Source organism: Oreochromis niloticus, linkage group LG20, assembly GCF_001858045.2.
Source record: "Oreochromis niloticus isolate F11D_XX linkage group LG20, O_niloticus_UMD_NMBU, whole genome shotgun sequence".
In the NCBI taxonomy this organism is placed as follows: Eukaryota; Metazoa; Chordata; class Actinopteri; order Cichliformes; family Cichlidae; genus Oreochromis; species Oreochromis niloticus.
In genome coordinates this window covers 5,261,859-5,285,586 of record NC_031984.2, presented here as the reverse complement: position 1 = coordinate 5,285,586, position 23,728 = coordinate 5,261,859, and the positions used below count along the sequence as shown (strand labels likewise).

Here is a 23,728-nt window from a genome sequence, read left to right as displayed (position 1 = left end):
AAATCCTTCCTCAGACAGCAGATGAAGACAGCACGAATGTAGAATATTTCTAAGTAAAATAATAATAAATAATATGGACAGCAGGTTTGTGTTTTTTTGTAAGTCTCGCTTATGTTTAGGTGGATTTCTGTTGAGCTGCTGCCCCCTGCAGGTGGACAACAGAACCTGCACAGACTGAGACTGGACAACAGTATATATTTGATTCTGTTATGCGTAAATACATACCAGTTAATTCATCTTACATTAGTGTTGAAAAGGATGATGATGTGGTGACCCTGAGAGGAAATAGAAAAAATGCTGCAAAAGCTTTAAAAAAAAATCAGGAAAGAAAATGGAAATGAATCTGAGACACAACTCGACTGAACAGCTGCAAAGAACTGCACTGAGACACGTTCAAAAGAAGCAGAGGGTTCATTAGTGTTGTGAGATCTAAGGATGTAAGGCAATGAGTGATTTAATCACATGATTCGTTTAATACTCTACACACATGTTTGCTACTGTTAGCGTGTCACTTCCACCAGTGTTCCTTCACGTTTTTGTTTCCCAAGAAACTTCTGTTTTCTTTCCTGATTTTTTTCCTCAGTTTTTTGTTGCTGTTTTTTTCTATTTCCTTTGTGTTTTGTGGTCTTTTGCAGCATTTTCCTATTTGCTGGTGTGTGTTTTTTTTTTTAAGTTGAAGTCCATTTGACCTCTCAGGGCCACCGTACAATAACAGTTGAGCAGTCTCCTGTGTGTGTAATGTCTGGTTTAAAAAAAAAATAAGATAAGATAACCTTTATTAAAATGGGAACAGTGGAAACCAGCAGCTACATCCATCATTTATATACAGTCTATGAGAGTTTACGTGTTTCTCATTTTCTCATTTGTTATTTAAAAGTATGTGTGGTTAGTCAATGGTCTTCCTAGTGGAAGACATTCCCTCACTTACAGAAATGGTTATATAATCTGTAAAACCTTAGATCTTCCATGTCATGTCCATCCTTTTATGACTACAGTGTGCCCGTGTTCTGATGCCAGGCTAACATACAATGTCACAAAGCTCAAATCATCTTAAACCGGTTTCTTGAACATGACAGTGACTTCACTGTACATCTGGGTTGTGGTAGAAAAGGACATTCACATCATGGACAATTATGGAGAGCTGGGAGTGACAAAATTGATTAATGAAATACGCCATTAAATAATTAATTAAATGTTTCATTAATTATTTAAAATTGGAATTAATTCATTACATAAATATTTCAATAATTAATTAAATGCCCATTCATTTCATTTAAAACATTTAATTATTTATTTCCAGTTGAATTTAATTGATGACAATTTGTATTAATTATATATATAATTAATTATTGACACATTCAATTAATTTTTTAATGATGTATTTATTTAATTCATTTTGGCACTCCTATCCCCCCATAGCCAGTAATGTCAATATGGACTGAAAGTTTCCAGCACCTTTATGAATCTGAGAATTAGAGCAGTTCACAGTTTACATGCGTGTCTGTTTATTTCTTTAGCTTTGTTGTCACAGTCCCGTTTCGATTGGAAGGAGCACGCTTTTCGTGAACGATCGCTTCTGTCTGATCTGGTCTCTGTTTCTGCACTCGGCTCCTTCCGTCTGTCAGACCAAACATGGCGGCCTCCGCGGCTTCACGTGAGGTCTTCACGGAGGGAGTCCGAGCGGTTCTTCAAACCTGGCCGGTTCTTCAGGTGAGTTAGAGCCGACCCAGTGCCTCCTGATCGGCAGGCAGACGGGTCCGGCTGATCCCCAGACGGGTTACTGATTCAGCGGATAACCGATATGATGCTAACATGCTAACAGCATCACAGCTTCTCACGTGAGGAGCTTTTATTCTAATAAACCAAATCACAGACCTACACAGAGCATTTTTTATGTCAACGAAACATTTTAACTGGGTAAATAAAAGATAAATATAAAAGTCACTCTGCCAAAAACTGCGGCTTCTACCTTGTGACAGGAATGTTGTTTGTGGCTCAAGATGACTTGATATCATACACGAGGGAGACATATCACATATTATAGGCCAACATGTCTTTTTTTATGGAAGTTTAAATACCGGGAATCACTTTTTGGCACACGGGCGTTGTGTTGTGACTGTTTTTATGTTGCTAAGTAAGTAGACTGCAGTCGGCAGGGTTTAGAAAGCAGTTATATATCAAATAAACAGATGACCTGTTTTGGAAGTATCTTCGTCATTCTGCTACTGTACCCACATCATCATCAATCCAGTCCTTCTTGGCCAAGATGAGTGTTATTTATTCAAGTGTGGAGCTCAGTCACAATCTCCTCTTCTGTTCCTGTATTATTGGGTTGAATAATGGCCAGAAAATCAGATTGTAGTGCGCATTAACTTTGGAGAAGAAGTGCGCTGGAACCGATTTTCAAGAGCAAGGGTGGAGCAGGTGGAGACAAGTGTCAGGGGTGCTTCGTGACAGAAGGATGGCATCAAGACTGAAAGGAAAGGTTCTTGAGATGGTAGTGAGACCTGCTGTGACATGTGATGAAGATGTGAAGACTTTTATTGGGAGTGACCAGAAGGGACAGGATTAGAAACAAGTCCATCACAGGCACAGCTCAGGTAGGGCCGTTAGAGAGACACGGCTGAGATGGCTCGGACGTGTAAAGGTGGAGCTGCCATGCAGGAAGACAATTTGAAGACAAAGATTAGATTCAGGGATGTAGTGATGGAGCACATGCAGAGAGTTGGTGTGACTGTAGACAGATGATCTGCTGTGGCGATCCCTAAGGGGGGCAACCAAAAGAAGGTGATGAACTTTGACCTTTGGATATTTCATCTTTTTAAATGTTTCAGAAGGATTCATTACTTCAGCAGAATGCAGGTAGAGCTTGGAGTTTGGGTGTATGGATGCTCGGTGGTGGGGTGACCACAGACCGGAGCGAGAAGTGGGAAATTTAAAAAGACGTGTGGGGAGGATGTGTTTGAGTTGGGTGCCTGAACCATCTCACAGGATTCTCTATGAGAATTTATTAATTAGCTCGTTTATTCTTAACTTAAGTCAACATTAGAAATCTGATGTTATGTATGATGTGAAGTCTCAGCGACCAATAAAATGTACTATCTCTGTGTGCCGGACAGATTGCAGTGGATAACGGGTTTGGAGGCGTCTACGGCCAGCAGAAAGCTGATTGGATGGTGGATGTGGTTCAGCAGTATTTCCATGACAACGGTGGGTATGTGTAGTTGTTACGGTGCTAATTAGAAGTGGGTGAACCCTTTAAATCGAGTTTCTGCTCTCAGTGATCATTAGATGTGATCTGGGTTGTCTCAGTTTCAGCTCGTGCAGCAAACACGATGCATGAATAAAAGTGACTTTGAACCTCCAGGTGCTGCAAGTTTTCCAGAACGGTTCAGTCTATTCTTTTCATCTGACAAAGGACGGCGTGATATATTGATTTCATTTTTAAATAAATGTAGCATAAGAAAAGACAAATAATTAGGCAACGTTTCTGTCGATATCAGGTTGTGTTCTCTGTGCCTGGATCACCGTATCACACACAAAGATGTTCAGCAACGTTCTGATTAAAAGGAAACTCAGTCAGGTGTGTCTCAGAGGTTTAAAGGGCTCCTGTCGTCCTTTGCTTCTTTTCTGGTCCATGTTCATATCAAACATGACTTAAGTTTCAAATAATCAGGCCATTGTATGTAAAAGCAGCCCATGTGAGCCTAAAGGCTTCAGACTGTTCTAAATGCTCCTCAATAAGATGCCAGAGAAAGAGGATATGTTTAATATGTTCATCTGAACACGGCTCTGCCTGTAGACGCTGAAACCCCGCCCACCTGTAGTTTAAACCCTCTGTTTACAAGACGTAGCCTGTCAGAAGAAGTTTGGTTTAAAGGAAAATGATCTATAATATTTCAGACAGAGGATGAACTGAGGAGCAGTTTAAGATGTTTTCAACTGTGCGCCATGCAGCGCTTTACTAGTAGAGTCTAAGAATAGAAATAAGGAGCAGAACCACGTTTAATTAAACAGCGAAAGCCTCAGGGTCGTTTTTCATGTTGTGTTAACATCTCCGTGTCTGTGTGTGTCAGCTGACCTGCAGCAGTACGAAGTCGAGGACTTCATCGCTGAGCTGATGGATCAGGAGTTCAATACAGTGGTGGATGATGGGAGTTTACCACAGGTACACACACACAAAAAGAAAAACGTACTATTAGCGTTTTTTTTAATCCTGTATTTAGAATGAATTCATCTTCACTATATTTAAGTGTTCTGTGGAGAAAAGTAAACCCTTGGCATCAGAAGCTAACATTTCTCATTCTCTGTATGGATATGGATATGCTGTTATAATAAAAACAGCATGTTTGTGCCATGTATGCATGTAAATTCTAGTTGTCTTCATCACCTTCCTGCCTCCTGATGTCAGCGTTATATCTGCGTGGTGCAGTCTTACTAACGTCTTCATCAGTTAGTTCAGTAGGACGAGCGAGAGCGAGGCACGAGTTCATGAGTTTTTCTTCTCGCCAGGAGAATATTTAGTTTAGTCTTTTTGTTGTGTTTGTGAAAAGGATGATACGCGGCAGCTCTCGTGCTCACACTGCCTCACGAACGAAGCTGCAGCTCTCAGTATGATGTGCTTAATGATGCAGAACTCATGGCTGAAAATGGGCTGTTCGTGTTTTATGGTCGAGCAGAGGTGGTGCGTTCGCTGTCCGCTCTACTCCAGAGCTGGCAGCGAGCTCTGTAGTCAGATGGAGGCGGTGCACGATGTGCTACAACCAGTCTGTGGTATTCAGAACATGAATACTGTTTGATGAGCTCCCAGATGTTTCCATAACCCCGTCCGTCCATCCTGCTGCTTCATCAATTTTCTTCTTATCTGATACTTCCTCTTTCCTCTGTGTTCCTGGGTGTTTCCTGGTCGTCCTTTTGGAGCTGGCGTTGAGTCCTCAGAGATTCATGTCGGTCTCATCCTGGAAACGAGTCACACCTGCTGCTTTTCTTCAAATTTAGCATCCACCTTAACAACACCTGCTTCTCTGTCACTTTGAAGTTTTGCTGCCTTTTCAGAACAAAAGTGCTGCTGATTGTGTTAAAGCGGCTCCTTTTGATCTCTTCTGCTTTGTTTGAGCCTTGTTGTTTCTTCTTTCCTGACGCTTTCCAGGACGACTCGGTTGCTCTGAGCTCTTTGTTCTTGTATAAACAATGAAGCGGCCACCTTTTTACTGTTCAAACCTCTAAGCTCTCCACACAGTTGTTTCCTCATTGACGTCAACTTGTTTGAACTAAAGCGCATCAATTAAAGTAGTTTTATTATTTTATTCCACACCAAACAAAAACTGAAGGAATGAACACAGAACCGTCCACTTAGTCCTGGTCTGCAGGTGTGGATGTTTAAAGGTGACGTGTGTGTGTGTGTGTGTGTGTGTGTGTGTGTGTGTGTGTGTGTGTAGGTGTCCGCCAATCTGCTGCAGATGTTCGGTCAGTGGCGGCAGGGGGCGCTGGAGCAGCTCAAACACACCATCAACACTCTGACACAGAATAAGAGTCAAAGGGCAAAGGTCACGGCTCAGCCCACACAGTCTGATGAAGAGAGTGACGATGAAGCACAGGTACGGCTCACCTGACACACACACACACACACACACAGCTGGGTCATGGTATTTCTGTAGGCTGATGATTGTCGGGTACAGTTTTGACTTCAGAATCAGGACTGTGGATTTTGACCTCCGTCACTTCCACTGAGAATCGCTGAGCGACGTTCCTGCTTTTTGAATGAGTAATCTGAATCTTTCTCACCTGATTTACAACATTTTATAGGCTTTGTTAAAACCTGCAGCCAGATCAGTTGTGCGCCCACTCGAGCCGGAATCTCGACAATTCTGATAATTCTCAAGAGGAAACTTCAAATGTGCATTTTGTTTGAGTTTTGAAGGGTTGCATCCATTTTGATGCCATCTTCTAGCCCTGATTCCTTTTGTGGGTTAAAAAAAAAAAATATGACTGTATCACATAATTACGGAGTATTTGCCATGGACTGTGGCTTGATTTAAGCTCCAGCTCCGGATGGACGGAAGGAAATTCTCCTCTGATGCAGTTACATCCTTGTTCTGTCCGTTTGTAAAGTTGTACTGCTTCTGTGATCATATTATAATCGTAAACGGACAGAAAACATTACGATATGTGGAGTGGGTGTAAAATGGATTTGGTTGCTGTCTTAAAACGGAGCTCAAATCTGTTTCATGAAGGTTTAAAATTCCTGGAAAAACCACGACCTCTAAAAAGCCAAATATAGCCCCGCCCCATGTAGTTCGAGGGACTCATTCATAATATGAAGACACAGCTGACTGAGGGGTTCAGGTGGGAACTTTTTTTTTTTAAGATAATGAAATCAGCCAAGTCGAGTGATGGTTGTTTGTGTGTGCAGGAGATGGAGTGTGAAGCGTCTGGTCCATCGGTCAGCAGGACGCATCCTCCTCCTCCTCCTACTCAGGATGAAGAAGATGGCTGGACGGTGGTGAGGAAGAAGAAGTGAAGATTTTAGGATGAACTGTTAAACTAAGAGACTGAAGCAGCTGACCTTTGACCTACAGGAAGAGACTTTTTATTGAAAGCTGGGCCTCAGCCTCCACCTGGTCCAGACTGAAAGGGTCAGAAAGGCGTGCCGTTTGTCGGCCGCCCGCTGGGACGTTCAGTCTGGAACATGTGGACGAGGACGATGTCCTTAAACCGGAGTCACTCTGGTTCCTGTGGATGAATTTTTTATTATTATTAAACACTTTGACCATACTCAGTGCTGTCGCTATACTGCATATCACAACATATAGAGTTATACACTCACTGACCTCTTTATTAAATACACCTTGCTCGTACTGGGTCAGACAGACTTTAGCCTACAGAGGTTCAGCAAGGCGAGCCGTGGTGGATTCGTGCAGTTGCTTCAGGTTTGTGGAGACCACCTGAGTCCAGTGAACTCATTTTCATGAACTATGTTACCAAAAGTATTCACTCACCCATCCAATCATTGAACTCAGGTGTTCCAATCACTTCCATGGCTACAGGCGTATAAAATCAAGCACCCAGGTATGCAGACTGCTTCTGCAAACATTTGTGAAAGGGACCCAGGCACGGGACCGTGATTGGATGCCACCTGTGCAACAAGTCCAGTGAAGTTTCCTCATTACTCCACAGTCAGCTGTTAGTGGGATTATAACAAAGTGGAAGTGATTGGGAAGGACAGCAACTCAGCCATGAGGTGGTAAAATCACAGAGCGGGGTCAATCGCGAAAGACCTCCAAAATTCATGTGGCTTTCAGATTAGCTCAAGAACTGGTCCTCTGTGCTGTGCACCACTGCATGGATGCCATCGACCTGATGAGCCTCTCTACGGGAACACACCAGGTTCACGTCCGACAGCTTTGTTCAAGCTTTCGCTCAGCAGGAATTTCAGTCTGCGTGGGGTCTTAATTTGAAATATAGATGGCCTCTCTGTGCCCGACTTCCTGCTCTCCTTATTTGCTCTGTGCATTAAAGGAAAAAAAATTATTTTTAGCAGCGAGCAGAGAGTCAACTGCAAATGCGTCTGCTCGAAATGCAAGCATTGTTTTGAGTGAACATGATCGGCTTAGTCTACAGGCACCTTGAACTACTCACAGCAACTTTTGGACTGTGTCTTTCTCTGCAACCAGTTGCAGTTCTCACCAACCAGCTGGGAATACACGTTTTTCCCTAAATAGGGAGGGGGGGGGGTCACTGATCGGTCACTGGGCCTGTGTGAGCGAGGCCTTAACCAGCACACCACAGTTGTAATGTAATGCAGCTGCAATTGGTGTTTTCCCAGGATCAGTTTCTGCCACAGGCCCATCAGCAGCTAAATCCGGCTCGGACACAGAATCAGCCCCGGCTTCTTGTACGATTTATGTGTTGAAAAGCAGGCTCCCCTTAAATTTAAGCGGATACAGTGAAATAAACATATCTCTCGTCATCTCAGGAGGTTATAAAGCAGTGAGAATGGCTTCAGTGAAAGGCGACGTCTTCAGTTTCAGGTTTTTCTTCTAATGACTAATTAAAAAAAGTCAGATGAATTATTCATGAAATAATGCATATAAAGGAGGTGATAAACAGCAGTAACCCAGCATATACTGAAGGGGATCGGTAAAGCTTCAACTAAAAGTCAGGTGAGTGTTCATTCATCTTTATTTTCACAGAATAAACATTCCACACTGACATGTAGAAAAAAACAACCTTATTATATCAATGTGATGGGGAGGAGGGGGTGGGGTTATTTCAAGGCACTATTTATCATATGAACATAGAAAGAGGTGAGGGCAGGTGAACAGGGGTGGGGGTCAACTGTTGTCGGGAAGCTACAGTGTGCTCGTCTAAACAAAAGTCATCAGGGAGATTCACGAGTCCTAGAAGTCTCTGATCAGTAATCAATAATCATCTCACGGGTTCAGCAGGAAGTGACAAAGGGACAGTTAAATATGAACTCAGCAGAAATCAGAAATGCAGCCGAGTGACCGGGACAGAGACAAAGTGCAGGAAGGAAACTTAAAACTCACTCATCCAACAACCGAGCCAAAGGTCAGCAGAGGTGAGAAGACTGAGGCTGAATCCAAATGTTTCCACCATAAGGCTTCGTCAACACCGGCTAGGCTCATTTTAGCATTTCAGCATAGTTTCATATTTAATTTAAAAAAAATGAAAGCAGTGGATTGCTTATAGAAAACTGCAGGAGGAAGAACAGCAGTGGCAAAAGGTTCAGAGCAGAGATATCCTTGCTTTACTGAAAGTGACAGACAAGGATGAAGCAGATTAGGACGTGAGCCCAGCTTTAATTTTCCCGTCATTTTCGTGACTAATAACAGACACAAAGGTGTAAACGCAACAAACACACAAAACAAAAACCTCTCGCTCATCAAACGCCCTCACACACTTCACTGGCATCGCCCGGGCGTTAAAATCTGCGAGTGCTCGACACAGTAGTGACGTAGCACACTGAGACATATCACCGAACACTGTCGTTCGCTTACAGTGAATGAAATGTAACTAATAAATATTAAAATTTACATTTTTTAAAATTCTTAATATAAGGAACTTCGATGTGCTCTGATTCAGTTCTGCATTTCCTTCTGCCGCAAACCAACACACTAAGCGTCATTTTCCCATGCTTATTTTTAACACTAAAACTATATTTAACGTCACAACACTACGCTAATATCCTCAAGCAAAGCCTGCAAAAACGCAGACTTTAGTGAGGTGTGCATAAAGAGATAAAAACGTCTGCGAGCGGCTGATAAAAGTTAGGAGCGGGACGGCCCTGATCGCTAACGTCTGACCACGGAGAGGCCAAAAAACTCACCTCCGCACAGTCAAACTTTATCAACACAGGAAGAGCAAAGGAGGAAGAGCACAGCTTATTATTTCGGCTTCAGTGGACACATCAGTAAAGACTGCATGTTGGTTAAACTGGTCTTTAGAAAACAGGCTGTGTTTACTGCTGCATCACCTGTTCGGACCCCGGTCCACCTGCCTCTTATTTAAACACAGGAAGTCCCACAAGTCAGCAGGAGACGCAGGTTTAAGTCTGATGTAGAAAAAAGAAACTTGGAAGAACTGTGGAGTTTTCTATAAGAAATTATACTGAACACATTAAAATACTCACAGATGAGACGTGAGGACTCCGATTCAGTTTGGATCCAGCCTCAGCCAATCAATCAATCATCCAGTTATTTCAGGAATCAGCGCAGACACATGATCAAGATAACAGTTTCCCACATTATGTGAAATCAACAGACGCTTCCAACCCTCCCCGACCGACCGCCGACTGTCTCTGCGTGCAGTCCCTGAGGCTGCCTGCGCATCTATGTCTGCAGCCACGGGTGCTGCAGGCACTCCGCTGCCGTCGCTCTCCGCTCAGGCTGCAGCTCCAACATGGTCAGCAGGAAATCACTGAACTGAGCCGCCTGATCCAGCGGCCACTCGTACTTCTCCAGCAGAACCTCGAACAGACCCCACGGCTTCAGGTTGGAGATGTGACGCAGCTCACCTGAAACAGGAAGAGGAAGAGTGAGGCATCTGGCTTTAAAAACGACCAGGTTCACTGAAAAAGGAGGAGAGAAGAACGCCCAAGCTTTACCATCTGCAGCAATAAGAGTTCCGACTTTCACCCCCTTTCTCTACAGTTTAGGATCAGAGGTACTGAAGGTAAACTGTCTCACCTCTCCTGTTGAAGTACTCTCTGGAGTATCTGCCAGACAAAGCGAAGGGCAAAGGAATCGGCCCGAGCAGCTCGATGATGTGAGCGATGTGATCTGAACACACAGGGGAAAGTCACACTGAGGTAGCGTAAACACAGTCAGTCTAACACTACAGTACTGTGTGTGTGCGCGTGTGTGTGCGTGTGCGTGTGTAGTATAGCTGAGTGTACTGCGAGCTGTGCAGTAGTACCTTCATCTCTGGTGTAGTCTTCTCCTGAATGGGGCTCGAACAGGTAATCTCCTGTTGCCAGCTCAAACGCCTGAAACACCAAAATCAATGATTCATTTAGTCATGTGACCACTGACTGAATCACACATCAATAACTTCTCAGGAAAACACCGATGAAGGACACACAGGTGTCGCAGTACAAATCGGTCTGGGAGAGGCTTTGACCTGACACCACCACACCAAATCTGAGACCTGCAAAATCCCTGCTGAGCATCAGTTTGTGCAGTGACAGCCAACACTCCCATTACTGTGTGACCCTCAAACCACAGTCAGAATAACAGAAAAACACAGATCAGCAACTTTTATGTGTTGCCAGATTGTTTATGAAATGCAGTTTCTACCCATCTGTCAGCTCAACCTTGAAACAAACAAGCATCTTCGTTAAATTATCCAGATCAGATGACTTTAAATGAAATGGGATCGTGCAGGGACCGTGTATAAAACACAGAATTTAGGCAGCCTAATGTCACCAGACTTGTTTCACACACCACTGCTCTCATCTCGGTTATTATAGGAACTTGCTTTCGAAATAAAAGGCCTATTTATTTATACACAGGGAAAATATTTATTGGCTACACACAACAATGGTCTGATGAATATGCTGTAACAGTCAGACTGGGGAAAATCCCGCATGTAAAGCATGTGTATGTGTTTTGCACCAGTGAGTACGTGTACCATGCAGGCAGTGCTCCAGATGTCAGCCGGGGGTCCGTACTCTGCTCCAATCAGAACCTCCAGAGCTCTGTACTGTCTGGTCTGAATGTCCTCTGTGAAGTGTTTGTGCTGGAAAAGAGACATAAGACGGGAAAAGAGAGAGGAGCCATCTGATTGGTCTGACGGGAAAATAAACGAGAGGAAGAGATGAGCGTGAAAAAGGATTCTCACCACCCAGCATGCATTTCCCAGATCAGCGATCTTCACTCTGATCTTGTCTGCGTTCCGGGGATCCAGAGGACTGAGGACAAAGTCGGAGGCGCTGAATGCTGAAATTTAAAAAAAAAGAAAGAAAAATCAGTTAAACCTGATTGGTTTAACTGATTTTATTGCTGTTTGTGTTAATGCAGCAGTTAGGATGATCTGGCTAATGTACAGACACTGAGTGAGGTGCTGGAAGAACTTCTGGGTGGCTTCAGTGTTCACGTGGCGAATGATGGAGAAACTTGGAGGGCCGAGGGGTGGTGTTCTATTATTGGACTTGCAGTTTGCTCATAACACTGTGTTTGAGCATTAGCATGTTCACGAGTCCAGTTAGCAACAGGACATCCTAGGCCGCCACTCAATTATAGATTTTCTGACTGCATCATAACTCTTTCAGCTGTTTGGGTGAAGAGGAGCCAAACTGTCAAAGGATCACCACTCAGCGGCGAGTAGGATCAGGAGGTGAGGAAGCATGTCTGGCATACTAAAACATATAGTGAGGGTGGAGTGGGAGCGTTTGGCAGAGGTCCCAGTCCAGGAAATTTAAACTTCCATTTGGCAGAGTACAAATGGGCCACGTTCCACCTCTAGTTCAGAGTTCCCTAACCAACAATTGAGCTGAAGAAGTCCCATCAAGTGTGGTTAGCTTATGTTGTGTACAAAACATTTTTTGGATAGGGTTAGGGTTAATTGTTGAGTCTGAGGATCACTTTGATACAAGGAGCACAAATCAGCTTCCTCTGAAAGATCTGTGGGAGGAGCTCAGAGTAGAGCAACTCCTTTGCTTCATCATCATATCATTGCATGGGATGCCTCCTAGGGCTGGTCCTCAGTCCCCTGATCAGAACCTCTTTATCCTACAATCTGTAGAATAACTTAGAGCAGTGTGATAAAGATAACACTGGAATATCATAAAACTGGAAGTCTTTCTAGGGAGAATGGCCCAAAAATCTCTCAGTTGCTACAAAAATAGACTACAAACGATGATTAAAGGCGAAGTATTAAATTGAAACGTGTGAGCGTGTCCAACCTTCTCGTCCACTCGAGTATCCAGACTGAGTAGAAAGTGCCGATTCAGACGTTGCTGACATCACTGAGCTGGAGAACCCTGATAGGCCAGAAGCGGGACTGGAGAACCGTCCGGGGGCGTGGCCGTTACACCCATCCTCAAACCAAGAGCAGTTGGACTCTGGGCTGGTTTTGCTATTGGCTATAGAGCAGGAAGTGTTGCCATTGACAACCAGAGAGCCTAAGAACAAAGAAACAGCATATTTATACTGTGTTAGACAACAAATTCTACTTCAGCCTTTACTAACGGTCACACTCACCGATACTGTCTGCATCCTCAGCTTGCAGCACACCATCCTCTTCCTCCATCCTCTGAACACAAACAGAAAAGTAAACCCCGCAGTACTGCTGGAGGAGTAGTGCAGCATGTTTCACAGTACTATTACTGCAGTACTACTGTACCTGTATATCAAACAGTCTCTCCTCTAACAACTTCTGCTGTCGCTTTGCTTTTCTTTTCAACTTCTTCTTCTTGTTTTTAGACAGTTTTCCAATCTGCGCGCACACAGGGCGAGACAGGCAGCGGGACAGTGAAGCTTCAACAACGACAGTAACAATTTTATGTTTCTGTAATCAAGATGCTCAAACACACGCCTGTTGTTACTGACAACACACATCCAAGCACACAGTTCCTTTACTCGACTTTCATCCAATCAGCTGGCAGTAGTTTACTACAGCTATAACATATCTGATACCTGTACTACAAGGCAGGATCTGAGGCTGAGTGAGGCAACTTCAGGTTTGACCTCAGTTTTTCAGTGTCACAAAGCAGTTCAGTTCTTATGGGAGAACAACGCCAGGATAACTTATCCTGTTTGAGATACCTTAGAGCAGGGGTGGGAGAACTCCAGGCCTCGAGGGCCGGTGCCCTGCAGGTTTTAGATATATCCCTGATCCAACACAGCTGATTTAACTGGCTAAATTACCTCCTCAAAATGTCTTGAAGTTCTCCAGAGGTCTGGTAATGAACTAATCATTTGATTCAGGTGTGTTGACCCAGGGTGAGAACTAAAACCTGCAGAACACCGGCCCTCGAGGCCTGGAGTTCCCCACCCCTTCTCTGCAGGTATGCAGCACATATAATGCTGGCAGAAGGAGTTTCTCCAGTTTTTTGAGACATAAATAATTAATTAATTAATAATTTTTCCTTCCTGATTAGCATCAGTGAGAGATACAGACTCAGCAGAAGTGAAAACATAATTCCTGCCTAAATTTCTGTCCAACGGGCTGCAAGTAATCTTAGAGCCATTTTGCTTCATATAAAAACAGCAAACCCTTTTAGTTGCACACCAGCGTATTACCAGGTTGATTGTGAACTTTTTACCTACTTGTGGCTCCATAGTGTAACATGCAGAAGGTCCCTGGTGTCAAGCTACCTGCTGTGGCGACCTCTCGTGAATAAGGGAGCTTCTACATTTATTACTTTTGTATTTACCTGCTCTCACATTTCAACACCAGCTGAAAAATAATTATTTTAAAATGATCTATCACACGAGTCTGATCTTGCTGTGCTTCAGTGTTGGGACGGTGATACTGATCAGTCCAATAATTCACACAGTCTGATTTTTTTCTGGTTTTAACAGGACTGGTTCCAGGACTTTCCAGTTTTACTGGCCACTCACACTGTTTTACGCTCACACATTAATACAGTGCTTTTTTACACTATAGCTACACCTGCATATAAAAATATGCTAGTAGACCTTTCCATGTTTCCAGTCGACTATATACTGTGAGCAATTGCCACTGGAGTTTGTGGTGATTCTAACTAAACGTATCAAGCCGATAATCTCCACGTGACTGCTTAGCCTGATTGATCATTTTAGGGTGAAGCCAGATAAGGAAAAGAGGTGTTTAGAGGTTGCACTTGAACACAGTAGGCATCACATCTGGACACTTACCTCTAGATCCCTGGGAGCCGTGCTAACTAGAGAGAGAGATACACAGGGACAGACAAACAGGGAGGAAACGGCAGAAACAGGAAGAAGAAAAGGAGGAAAACAGAGAGACAGGAGAAACAGTGCAGTTAGAACTGTGTAAGAAAGGAGAAGGAGACAGCTCAGAAAGCAGACAGACAGGCAGGTAGATGTCTCTCTGGATGGAGTGGAAACCACAGCTCCCAGTAACTGTGTGGACTCACATCTTAGCATTAAACATTTCTGTTTCTAATCTGACAGAGCTCACTGATCTATTTCTCACTTCGATTGGAAACACTTGACAAAAGCTTCATTAGCAGGTTCATTTCAAACACCTACTAACAGACACTAACACTTCCTAGTTCCGACCAATCACATAGCAGCTGATCACCTGATGATCCAGAAGGGGGTGGGGCTCCAGCTCTCTGCCAGATAGTAGCTTCAGCTGCCAATCTCCTGATATAAACCTCATCAACCTCCAGCAGGATGTTCTCTGGTTTGATGTCAGTGTGGATGATCTTACACTTGGTGTGGAGGTAATCCAGACCCTGCAGCACCTGCAAGCACACAGCCGAGTCCGTGCCGGTCAGCATGTCCAAGTCACTGTACATATACTGTATAGATCTCTGTTTGCATGTGCTACCTGTCTGATGATGGTCTTGACGCAGGCCAGAGGAAGTCCCATGTAGTTTGACTTGATGATCCACTTTAAGAGCTGGTGGCCCAAAACCTCCAGAACCATACAGACATCTGAGAACGGCTGAGGAAACTGACAGCCCATCATTAAACAGTGCCACAGAAGTACTAAGTCTACTTGGTAAAAACTAATGGAAAAACATAATCAGCTTCCTCTCCAGCAAGTCTCCTTCACGGATGAACCTGTCCTGCTCTGCAGCCTCGCGGAGCTTCGTATAGCAGCTTGCTAACCGGGTCTTCATGTGCTGGCGAATCTCCAGAACAGAACCAGCAGATTTGCTTTGATATGATGTTTCCAGCCCGAGTAGATTTACACAACACCACCTTAAAATACCTCACCAAAGTATAGCACAGGTTGTCTGTCCCACTGCAGGACCAGACTGTGGCACAGCCGCTGAATGATTCAATGAATCACAACAACAGCGACTGGTCAGCTTTCCAGTATGAAAAAGCTACAGGGGGAAATGCTGGAGCTAGCTCCACAGCAGCGACTGAACTTTCAAATTATAAGCAAGGGGGTCATTTTTTATATTGTCCACTAATTAGCACCGGGCGTCATTCTCAGAGATGGAAAAATACATCTTTAAAAAAAGAAATCAGAAAACTTGGTTAAAGGATACGCACTCCATTGACTCCAGAGATCTTGAAGTCGTCAATGAGCTGGACGATGGTTTCCCTGTAGGGGTCAGAGGGGTCGCTGTCTCTCACCTGGAGGGACAGACAGACACTCAGACTGGTTACCTGAGCCACAGGCTAGGTTGTTGTCGTTGTTTAGAGAAAGCATGAGAGACCAAACACTCACACATCGCAGCAGTTTGATCTCGTCCAGAGCCGTCTCAGTGTAATGAGGAGCGCTCTTCACCACTTTCAGCGCCACAAAACGCTTCTTCCTGAATCAGACACACATTCAGATCATGTGACAACAGAAACCGTGCAAAAAGCCAACGAACTGTCTTCAAAACATCATGTGTGCCGTACTGCAGATCCCAGCAGAGCCAGACGGTGGAAAAGTGTCCCCAGCCCAGTTTCCTGACCACGTGGTACCTCCCGTTAAACAGATCACCAATATCCACAGGGTAGTATCCACCTGGAACACACAGAAAGAGAAGAAACAGGATCTCTTATTTTATTTTTAAACCCACACCAGAGCTTTACTCTTGCAGGGATCCAGTATGGACTCCTGAGGTTTCTCTGATAAATGCTCACCTTTACAGTAATCTGATGGGTCCTCCTGCTCCTCATCATCAGAGCCCAGCAGCTGGGCTGGGGGTGGGGTTAACTCTGGAGGGGGCGGGGTCATAGCTGGAGGAGGTGAGGTCAGTTGATGGGTTGCTGTTGGAATCATGGGAGGCAGGCTAATGGGAGGTCCCAGAGAGTCGAGAGAGCGCATGAAAGAGGGGGAGGAGGAGCAGAGGGGGGAGTACAGGTGGGAGGAGACACTGGACGTAAAGGTCACTGAGGTAAGCAGGTAAGGATCGGGTTGGGAGGGGCTTAACGGAGGAGTGGGAGGAGCTTTGGCAGGATGCGTAGCAGACACTGACGGGGACTTAAAGGCATTGTGGGTAACCGTGTGTGGTGAGGTAGGAGGCGATTTGTAGAGCTCTGTTTGGCCGTCTGCTGTGACGGACTGAAGAGTTCTGTGAGGCGATCTGGAGGAATCCTGGGTATTATTACTCTGAGTAACAGTTGGCAGTGGTTGGCTGGGACTGTGAGGAGAATGTGGAGAAGCTGCAGGAGGTGACCGGTTGCAAAACTTATAGCTGCTGAGGGTAGTTTGAGGAGGTACCAGGGGTTCCTCGGGGGAAATTATTGTGCCTAGAAATGGTGATGAGATCTGGAGGGGAGGTGGTGACGGTGTACGGGGAGCATTCAGCGCTGTGATTTCAGTGGTTAACGGGGGTGTTCGTATGGGCTCCTGTGGAGGTTCTTGGTGGGGTGCCGTGGTGGTTTCATAGGGATCTTCTGAACATGCTGAGGTGTTTTCATGTGGCGTGGTTACTTCTGGAGTGCTTCTAGGATCATCTGGAGATGTTGACATGTTTTCGTGTAGTGCAGTTGTGTCTGAAGCGCTTCTGGGATATTCTGGAGATTTTGACGCGCTTTTGTGCGGTGTAGTTACTTCTGGAGTGCTTCGGGGATCTTCTGGAGATGCTGACATGTCTTCGTGTAGTGTGGTTGTGTCTGGAGTGCTTCTGGGATCTTCTGGACATGCTAACGCGTTTCCATGCGGCGTGGTTGTGTCTGGAGTGCTTTCATGGGGTGGCAGAGCGGTCTGTGGGGGTGCTGTGGGTACCCTGCTGTCAGCATCCAGAGCCTGAAGGTTACAGAGGTCATCAGACCTAATGGTAAAAGAAAGTAGAGTATACTGAGTGGACTGAGAATACAGGTCAGTAAACTCCCAGTAAAAAAAAAAAAAAAAAAAAATAGAAAATTCATAATCGGCAAGAATTATGGGGACATTTTTTAGATACTTAGTTTGCTAACAAAAGTATTAAAGGTAATTCACCTGTGAATCTTAGACGTGGGTTGCAGGGGAAAGCTACAAACCCACACAAGTGGCAGCTACGTGAGCCCGATCAGGGTTTCTCTTATGTATAAAAATGTTTCATCCACCAAAAGTCAAAAATGGACAGTGACAAAAAAACCTGCTTTTTAATTAGATTTTAAATTAAATGCGTTTGTGTCTCTCAAAGGGCCAAAAATACCAATAAATGCAGAGATTTCAGTTGAATAAAGTAACAATGACACTGTGCCTCATCATTATGCAGCTTTTATATACGACCAGGGGACCAGTCATGCTTATGTGCAATCAAAAGGCACATTTTTAGCCAGGAGAAACCCCAGTTGATAATAACAATGATAACAATAATAATAATAATAATTTCACAGTGTTCAACCATGTGGAAAGATTAAAAGACTTCGAGAACGGAGTAACTCATGTGTAAGAAGACTATTTCAAAGAAATTTGAAAAGCTCATTTAAATCGTGGAGAAAACAAACCAACGAAGATGAACCTCAGTCGCTGAAATGTCAAAAAGTTGCTGGAAGCGTTTCAGGAATATAAACTCTCAGACCACACGTAACACCCTGATAAAGACAAGTCACGTGAAACCTCATACACACAGAAAAAATGCGTACAGTAAAATATGAAGGTTGAAGGACTCATTTTGACATTTGGATGAAGATTTGGAGAAGTTGTTTATTTTGTGCTTTCTGAATTGAAGCAGCTGTGTGTGTGTGTGTGTGTGTGTGTGTGTGTGTGCGCGCACGCACGCGTGTGTGTGTGTGTGTGTGTGCGCGCGTGTGCGTGCTGTTTGCTGGTGTACGAACTGCTGTGGGTGGAATCAGAGAAGCTGTTTGTTTGTTTGTTTTGTTTGTTTATGTAAAAATAATTTTAAAAAAACTTTTAAAAACAAAAACAAACAAACAAAAACACTAACCTTTAGCTCTGTGGACTGACAAGCTCAGTGATTATCTCATTCTGGACACAGATAACCCGCAGAGATCAAATAACACACACACACACACACACACACACACACAGACACACACAGACACACACACACACACAGAGCTGCTTTCCGTCACATCTGAGTCATGGACATTGTTGAAGTTTGCCTGAGCTGCACTGAAATAGACTGAAGTGCGCACGTGTGTGTGTGTGTGTGTGTGTTGTGGGATCATAATTCAGTCTCCGGTTCTATTATTGGATCTGAGTGTCTTCAGGCTGAGACCAAACCTGTTTCTGTCAGCGGGACAGCAGCTAGCTTAGCAGGAAGCCTGCAGCAGGCTAGCCGTTTCGCTGACATGTTGTATGTCGTTATCTGACGAGCTGTTTATCGACAAGACTCACAGCTCAAAACTTTCACTGGAAATCTGTCAGTCATCATTCGTGGGCCGTTAAACTCAGTAAATACCCAGTCTGATTGAATTAACTGTCACAGGTGTTGATGCCCTCACTTCGGTCTGGCAGGCAGCTCTTCAGTCATGGAAAATTAAAGGTCATTACTCAGCCAGTGCAATGCCAGCCATGAACCATGAAAGGAGACCTCCGCTTCGTCTTAACGTCTGTATTACTGTTTCTTCAGTTACCTGAAAAACCAAAGCTACCAGCAAACTTTGAAAAACTTGAGCCTAAAGCTGTTCTCCATCACTCCAAATACTTCACATGGAAATCAGCACCTACCAATTAACTCATTTTCAATCAGACCCAGGTAGCAGATAGCAGACAGCAGGCTGGATGGCTCCACAGAGACTTTCCCCTTCTGTGCACAAATAAAGACCGTGTTTGTCCCTGTCAAATATTTAAAATACTGCCAACCGCCAGTGCTGCCCCTCAGCCTCGGAGTAGACACACCTATGGTATCAATTTCAAAACCTTGTTATAGAGTTATTACAGTCACAAAATATTCAGAAAACTTGACCTCGAGGTCAAAGTCACTGAGATTTGAACTCGTTCGAGATTTTTAGCAGATACACCTAAGGTGCTACTACGTCACCTCGTTTTTGAGTTATCACATTCACAAACGTGGATATCAACACCGGCTGCCTGTCCTGGTCGGTGACAACAACACCCCGTCAGCATTTTACGGCTCAGGAGTAAAAATACTAAACATTTGACATGGTAGCTGTTCTTGAGGCATAAAGTCAAAGGTAAATGGTTGGGAGGCCATGTGAACGAGGCTCTGTGTAGCGTCCAAAACAGCCAGTGACTCGATAGCCTCAGTGTGAAAAGGTAAAGTACTTTCACCTACATTCTTTCTAATGACCAGCAGGGGTCGACTCATCAGAAGTCTCACCAAACACAACCTGATGTCCAGTTTGTAACGTATGGTTCCACAATCAATGACAATGACTACCATATGCCCATACAGTGCGAGTTATCAGTGAGCACCCCTGATAACTACGAGTACTGCCTCTCAGCAGACTTCCTGGAGATGGCCAATCAGAAGAAAGTGGGCTTTTGGGAAAAGTGGTCTTAAAGAGACAGGAGCTAAAAGACCACATTTAGACATGAGGACTGAGGGGCTTCTTAAACTGCATAAACACACACGGCTGGATATTAGCAGAACAGAAACACTCTCAGGTGCAGATGTTGCACTCGTTCTGTTAGGGTCCGTGTCCACAGCCAGAGAGATTGTTGTTGCTAGGTTACAAAAACCATCTTCTTTAAATTTTTCTTCTCTATCATTAACTTCAGTGTTGATACCTTAAGTCTCGACCTTTCTTGAATTTAAGTGGTCGTGAGAGAGAAGTGCCAGTGAAGAGCACAGAAGTGTTCCCAGAGATGGACTGAGAGCACCGCGAGAGCAGAGCAGAAGAAAGAAAAGAAAAACTGTGTGCCGAGGCTGTTTTTGTGATGGATTTCAAATATCATCAACGGCAAAATTCAAAAGATTATTTTCTGTAAAAAAAAAAAAAAAAAAAAAAAAAAAAAGGAACAAAATCAAAGCTGTCTGTGCACTTAGAGCTTTACTCTGGTACAGCTTAGGGATCTGCAGTTTTCTATATTTCTGCACAACGATGTCATAGAGGTAGAAATAAGAACCATATTAACCAAACTCAATATAAATATTGGTCTTAGCTGTTGATTAATTTACATAAACATAAAAGGGAAACAATATAAACCTGTGCTTCAGTAACTGGTGCAAACCCATCGATGCTGCGATAACTACTAAACATAACTCTTGATTAGTCCTGCACACCGGCTTGCAGGAGTTATTCTCTGATGATTCTTTGCACGAACAGTGTGTATGCTGATGCTTATTTTCTTGGTGCATGATCGACTTTCTCCTATTTCAAGTTTCCTGAAATTATCCTTCAAAGTTTGCTGGCATGATTCAGAATTCAGAAAACAAGCCCAAACCACGATACTACTACCACCATGTTTCACAGATGGGATTAGGTTCTTCTGCTGAAATGCAGTGGTTTCCTTTTTCTACAGATGATGCTCCAAAGTTAAACCTACACAGTTCTGTAACAGGCTCATCCACTTACAAAGCACTGCTCAAACAGCCGTCTGCTTTCTCTACATAATGTGTGGAGAATGTGCACCGACGTTGCACAGTGATGACACACTTATGAACATTAACATGGGTTCTGATAACCACACTTTGATAGATCTATGACCTGCAAGGAAAAAGCGAGCTCACTCACACCTGATTGCAATCCCATTGAATAAAAAACATCTGATAAGTTCATCTTCAAATCTACGGCTAATCCTTCACACACTTTCACCTCCCCCCACAGATAAGTACTACTGAGTCATTTTCTGAAAATAAATCAACAACAAATTACAATATTTGCATTTTAAAATAAGTTCAGACAAGGGGAAAAATAAACAGGTTGGTTCGAATGTGTTTCTGTGATATTAAAGCATAAATAGGACATGAAGCAATCTTGAACTTTAAAGTTACACAAATTAGAAAAAGTGAAAGCTCATTAAGACACCAGAGATGGTTCTTCGATAAGATAAATGAGCTCAAACTTTTCAGAACTTGCTAATATGATGCAATCAGGAAATCAGATTAAGGACTAAAAATCAATGCTCTAAATTAATGGAGGTGACACACAGGAAGTTAAAACCAATTTTCTTGGAGTGCGCCCACATGCACTCACATTAAGACACTCCTCTAAATTTAGCCTGTGAGTTTGTGTATGGGGTAAGCAGCTGATCCAGTCCACAGTCTCTGCTGGTTTCTTACCGGTTCTCTTCGGCTCGGATTCTCCGGTGTTTCTTGCCTCTGCGACGGTGTTTCTTGCCCGTGCCGGCGGGGTTTCCGGATCCGGCACCGACAGCTGCTGAGAGGAGGAACAACGTCTTTAAAATACATCATTAACACAAGGTTCAATCACATAACAAACGCCATTAAAAATGTGAAAATCCAGTGATGTGAGCCTTCCTGTTAAGAAATCATCATAAATAAATAATCAAAATGCTTTAAAACAACACTATCATAACTCTGATCTGTTCGATAAATATTAGATAATTTAGATAAGCATTATGTTATCTGCATTTTACAAAAAGTAATCTTTTGTATATTCTATAGTTTCATTTGCATAAAGTAAGATGTTAAACTGCCAATTACATGTTACTGTTTATTCTGATGTCTGATACTAATTAATAAAATACAAGAAAACAGTACTTAGTACACACACATCACTGCTACAAAAATCCAACACATTATAACCAGCTGTCATGCATATATTCCCAAGATTCGCGACAAAACAGTAGAACACGAACCAAACACCATTCATAAAATTCCTAAATTTTGGGGGGTTTTCACAGTGGAGCACCTACACAACTATTAAAAGAGAAAACAGCACCGGATGATGGTAACCTGACACAACCCTACAGTACGGCGTGAAAACACACAACACAAGGTTGCAGGTTTATGACCGAAAACCATAACTCCAAAGATCCTGTTCTCCATAACCCTGAACCCGGGATGGAGTGGTGTAGAGGCGACAATCATGAAATACATTTCAGATTTGAGTTAATGAAGTGTCACCTGGAGGCTCAATCGTGTGCCGAATTTATCAGCAGACGTTTTTATTTAAATTGAGACTTAAATCAGGCCGGTGAATTCGACAGTTATCTGATAGAGAGGCAAAACCCTTTGAGTCCAACATTTTTCGAATGGAGTCTGGCAATGAAATTGGCGGAACCCGAAGCCCCAGTCCGTGTGTGTCACAGCCTGGTACCTCAAGCTGATGCGAGCTAGCTTAGCTTGTTAGCGTTGACTCCAACTGTACCGAGCCGGAACACCGACCCAAATCCAGTCTACTTTACCTATCAGCATCTCGGCTCCCGGTCCTCAGTCCGAACCGGTCAGAGAGCGTCTGTCCCGTCCGGGCTGACGTGCTCTGACTGCTCTCGAGCCTCCTCGACCCGGTCGAGCTTCACAAAAAAACAGCCGCTGGACCCCGTAAACAATGCGGCTGCAGGAGGTTCCGAAGGTCCAAAAATTAGATCGGGTCGAGGTGGATCCGCACGGTGCAGCGTGGTTACCACGAGCCGCTGGCCTGTCCGTTAGCCCGTTAGATAACAGCTGTCGGTCCGCTGTCAGTTAGCCTGTTAGCTCCGTTAGCTCCAGCTGCAGATCACCAGCTGGTCCTGCTGAATCCGCCCCGACCTGTTCGTCTCTGAGCCGGTCCAGAACCTGGTCCGCACGCTTTATTTGGGTGTGTTTAATTTGCTGTCTCGGTCTTGCCGTTCATGGACTCAACAGCTGCTGACAGCCTGACACCGGACACCGGGCTTTACGCATGCGCAGTGACCGGCCACGAGCTAAACTGGGAGCAGTGGCGCATCTAGAAGGTAATTTAGGGTGTCTGTGATAACAAAACAGCAGCAACCCAGTGCAGCTTCTTATTGTTGATGTGCAAAGATGACGTCAGAGAAGTCAGAGGAAGTAAGCTGAATCTGCTAATGATGCTGATGTTGGTTAATACTGGGAGACCAGGATAGGATGCATGTGCACATAGTTACTATTTCTATTCATTTATTAGTGTCTAAGTGTCCTTGAGCACGATGCTGCTTTCTCATGACACGCCTGTCATTGCGTGAATGAGAGACACATTGTTAAGCACTTTGCAGGACTGCTGAGATTAAACAGTGGAATATATGCACAGCATTCACCGTTTAGGTTTAAGCC

The 23,728-nt window shown here is 44.0% G+C and overlaps 2 protein-coding genes across 5 annotated transcripts; one reads left to right on the top strand and one right to left on the bottom strand.

Moving 5' to 3' along the window:
• The first annotated feature begins 1,521 nt into the window (after window positions 1-1,521).
• Window positions 1,522-6,774, top strand: tsr2 (TSR2 ribosome maturation factor). The gene is made up of 5 exons (XM_003457615.5): window positions 1,522-1,710; window positions 3,120-3,210; window positions 4,077-4,168; window positions 5,439-5,597; window positions 6,413-6,774. Exons 1-5 carry the CDS (start codon window positions 1,633-1,635, stop codon window positions 6,518-6,520), a joined length of 528 nt encoding a protein of 175 aa, XP_003457663.1. The 5' UTR covers window positions 1,522-1,632; the 3' UTR covers window positions 6,521-6,774.
• srpk3 (SRSF protein kinase 3) lies at window positions 6,475-23,375 on the bottom strand. Of its 4 annotated transcripts, none has more exons than XR_003215412.1 (18): window positions 22,864-23,375; window positions 21,776-21,872; window positions 16,278-17,410; window positions 16,050-16,158; window positions 15,874-15,961; window positions 15,692-15,779; window positions 15,019-15,125; window positions 14,767-14,932; window positions 14,361-14,386; window positions 12,865-12,957; window positions 12,723-12,774; window positions 12,425-12,643; window positions 11,362-11,459; window positions 11,152-11,259; window positions 10,438-10,507; window positions 10,209-10,301; window positions 9,653-10,036; window positions 6,475-7,505 (listed from the first exon to the last, which is right to left on the bottom strand). XR_003215412.1 is itself a non-coding variant. In XM_005462455.4 (17 exons), exons 1-17 carry the CDS (start codon window positions 22,871-22,873, stop codon window positions 9,852-9,854), a joined length of 2,742 nt encoding a protein of 913 aa, XP_005462512.1. In that variant the 5' UTR covers window positions 22,874-23,375; the 3' UTR covers window positions 8,164-9,851. The 4 variants fall into 4 exon arrangements, 2 of the variants coding, with proteins under 2 accessions (XP_005462512.1, XP_005462513.1); XR_001223170.3 differs by lacking the exon at window positions 6,475-7,505 and adding an exon at window positions 8,164-9,574; XM_005462455.4 differs by lacking the exon at window positions 6,475-7,505 and having other exon boundaries at window positions 8,164-10,036.
• Between the last annotated feature and the right edge of the window lie 353 nt (window positions 23,376-23,728).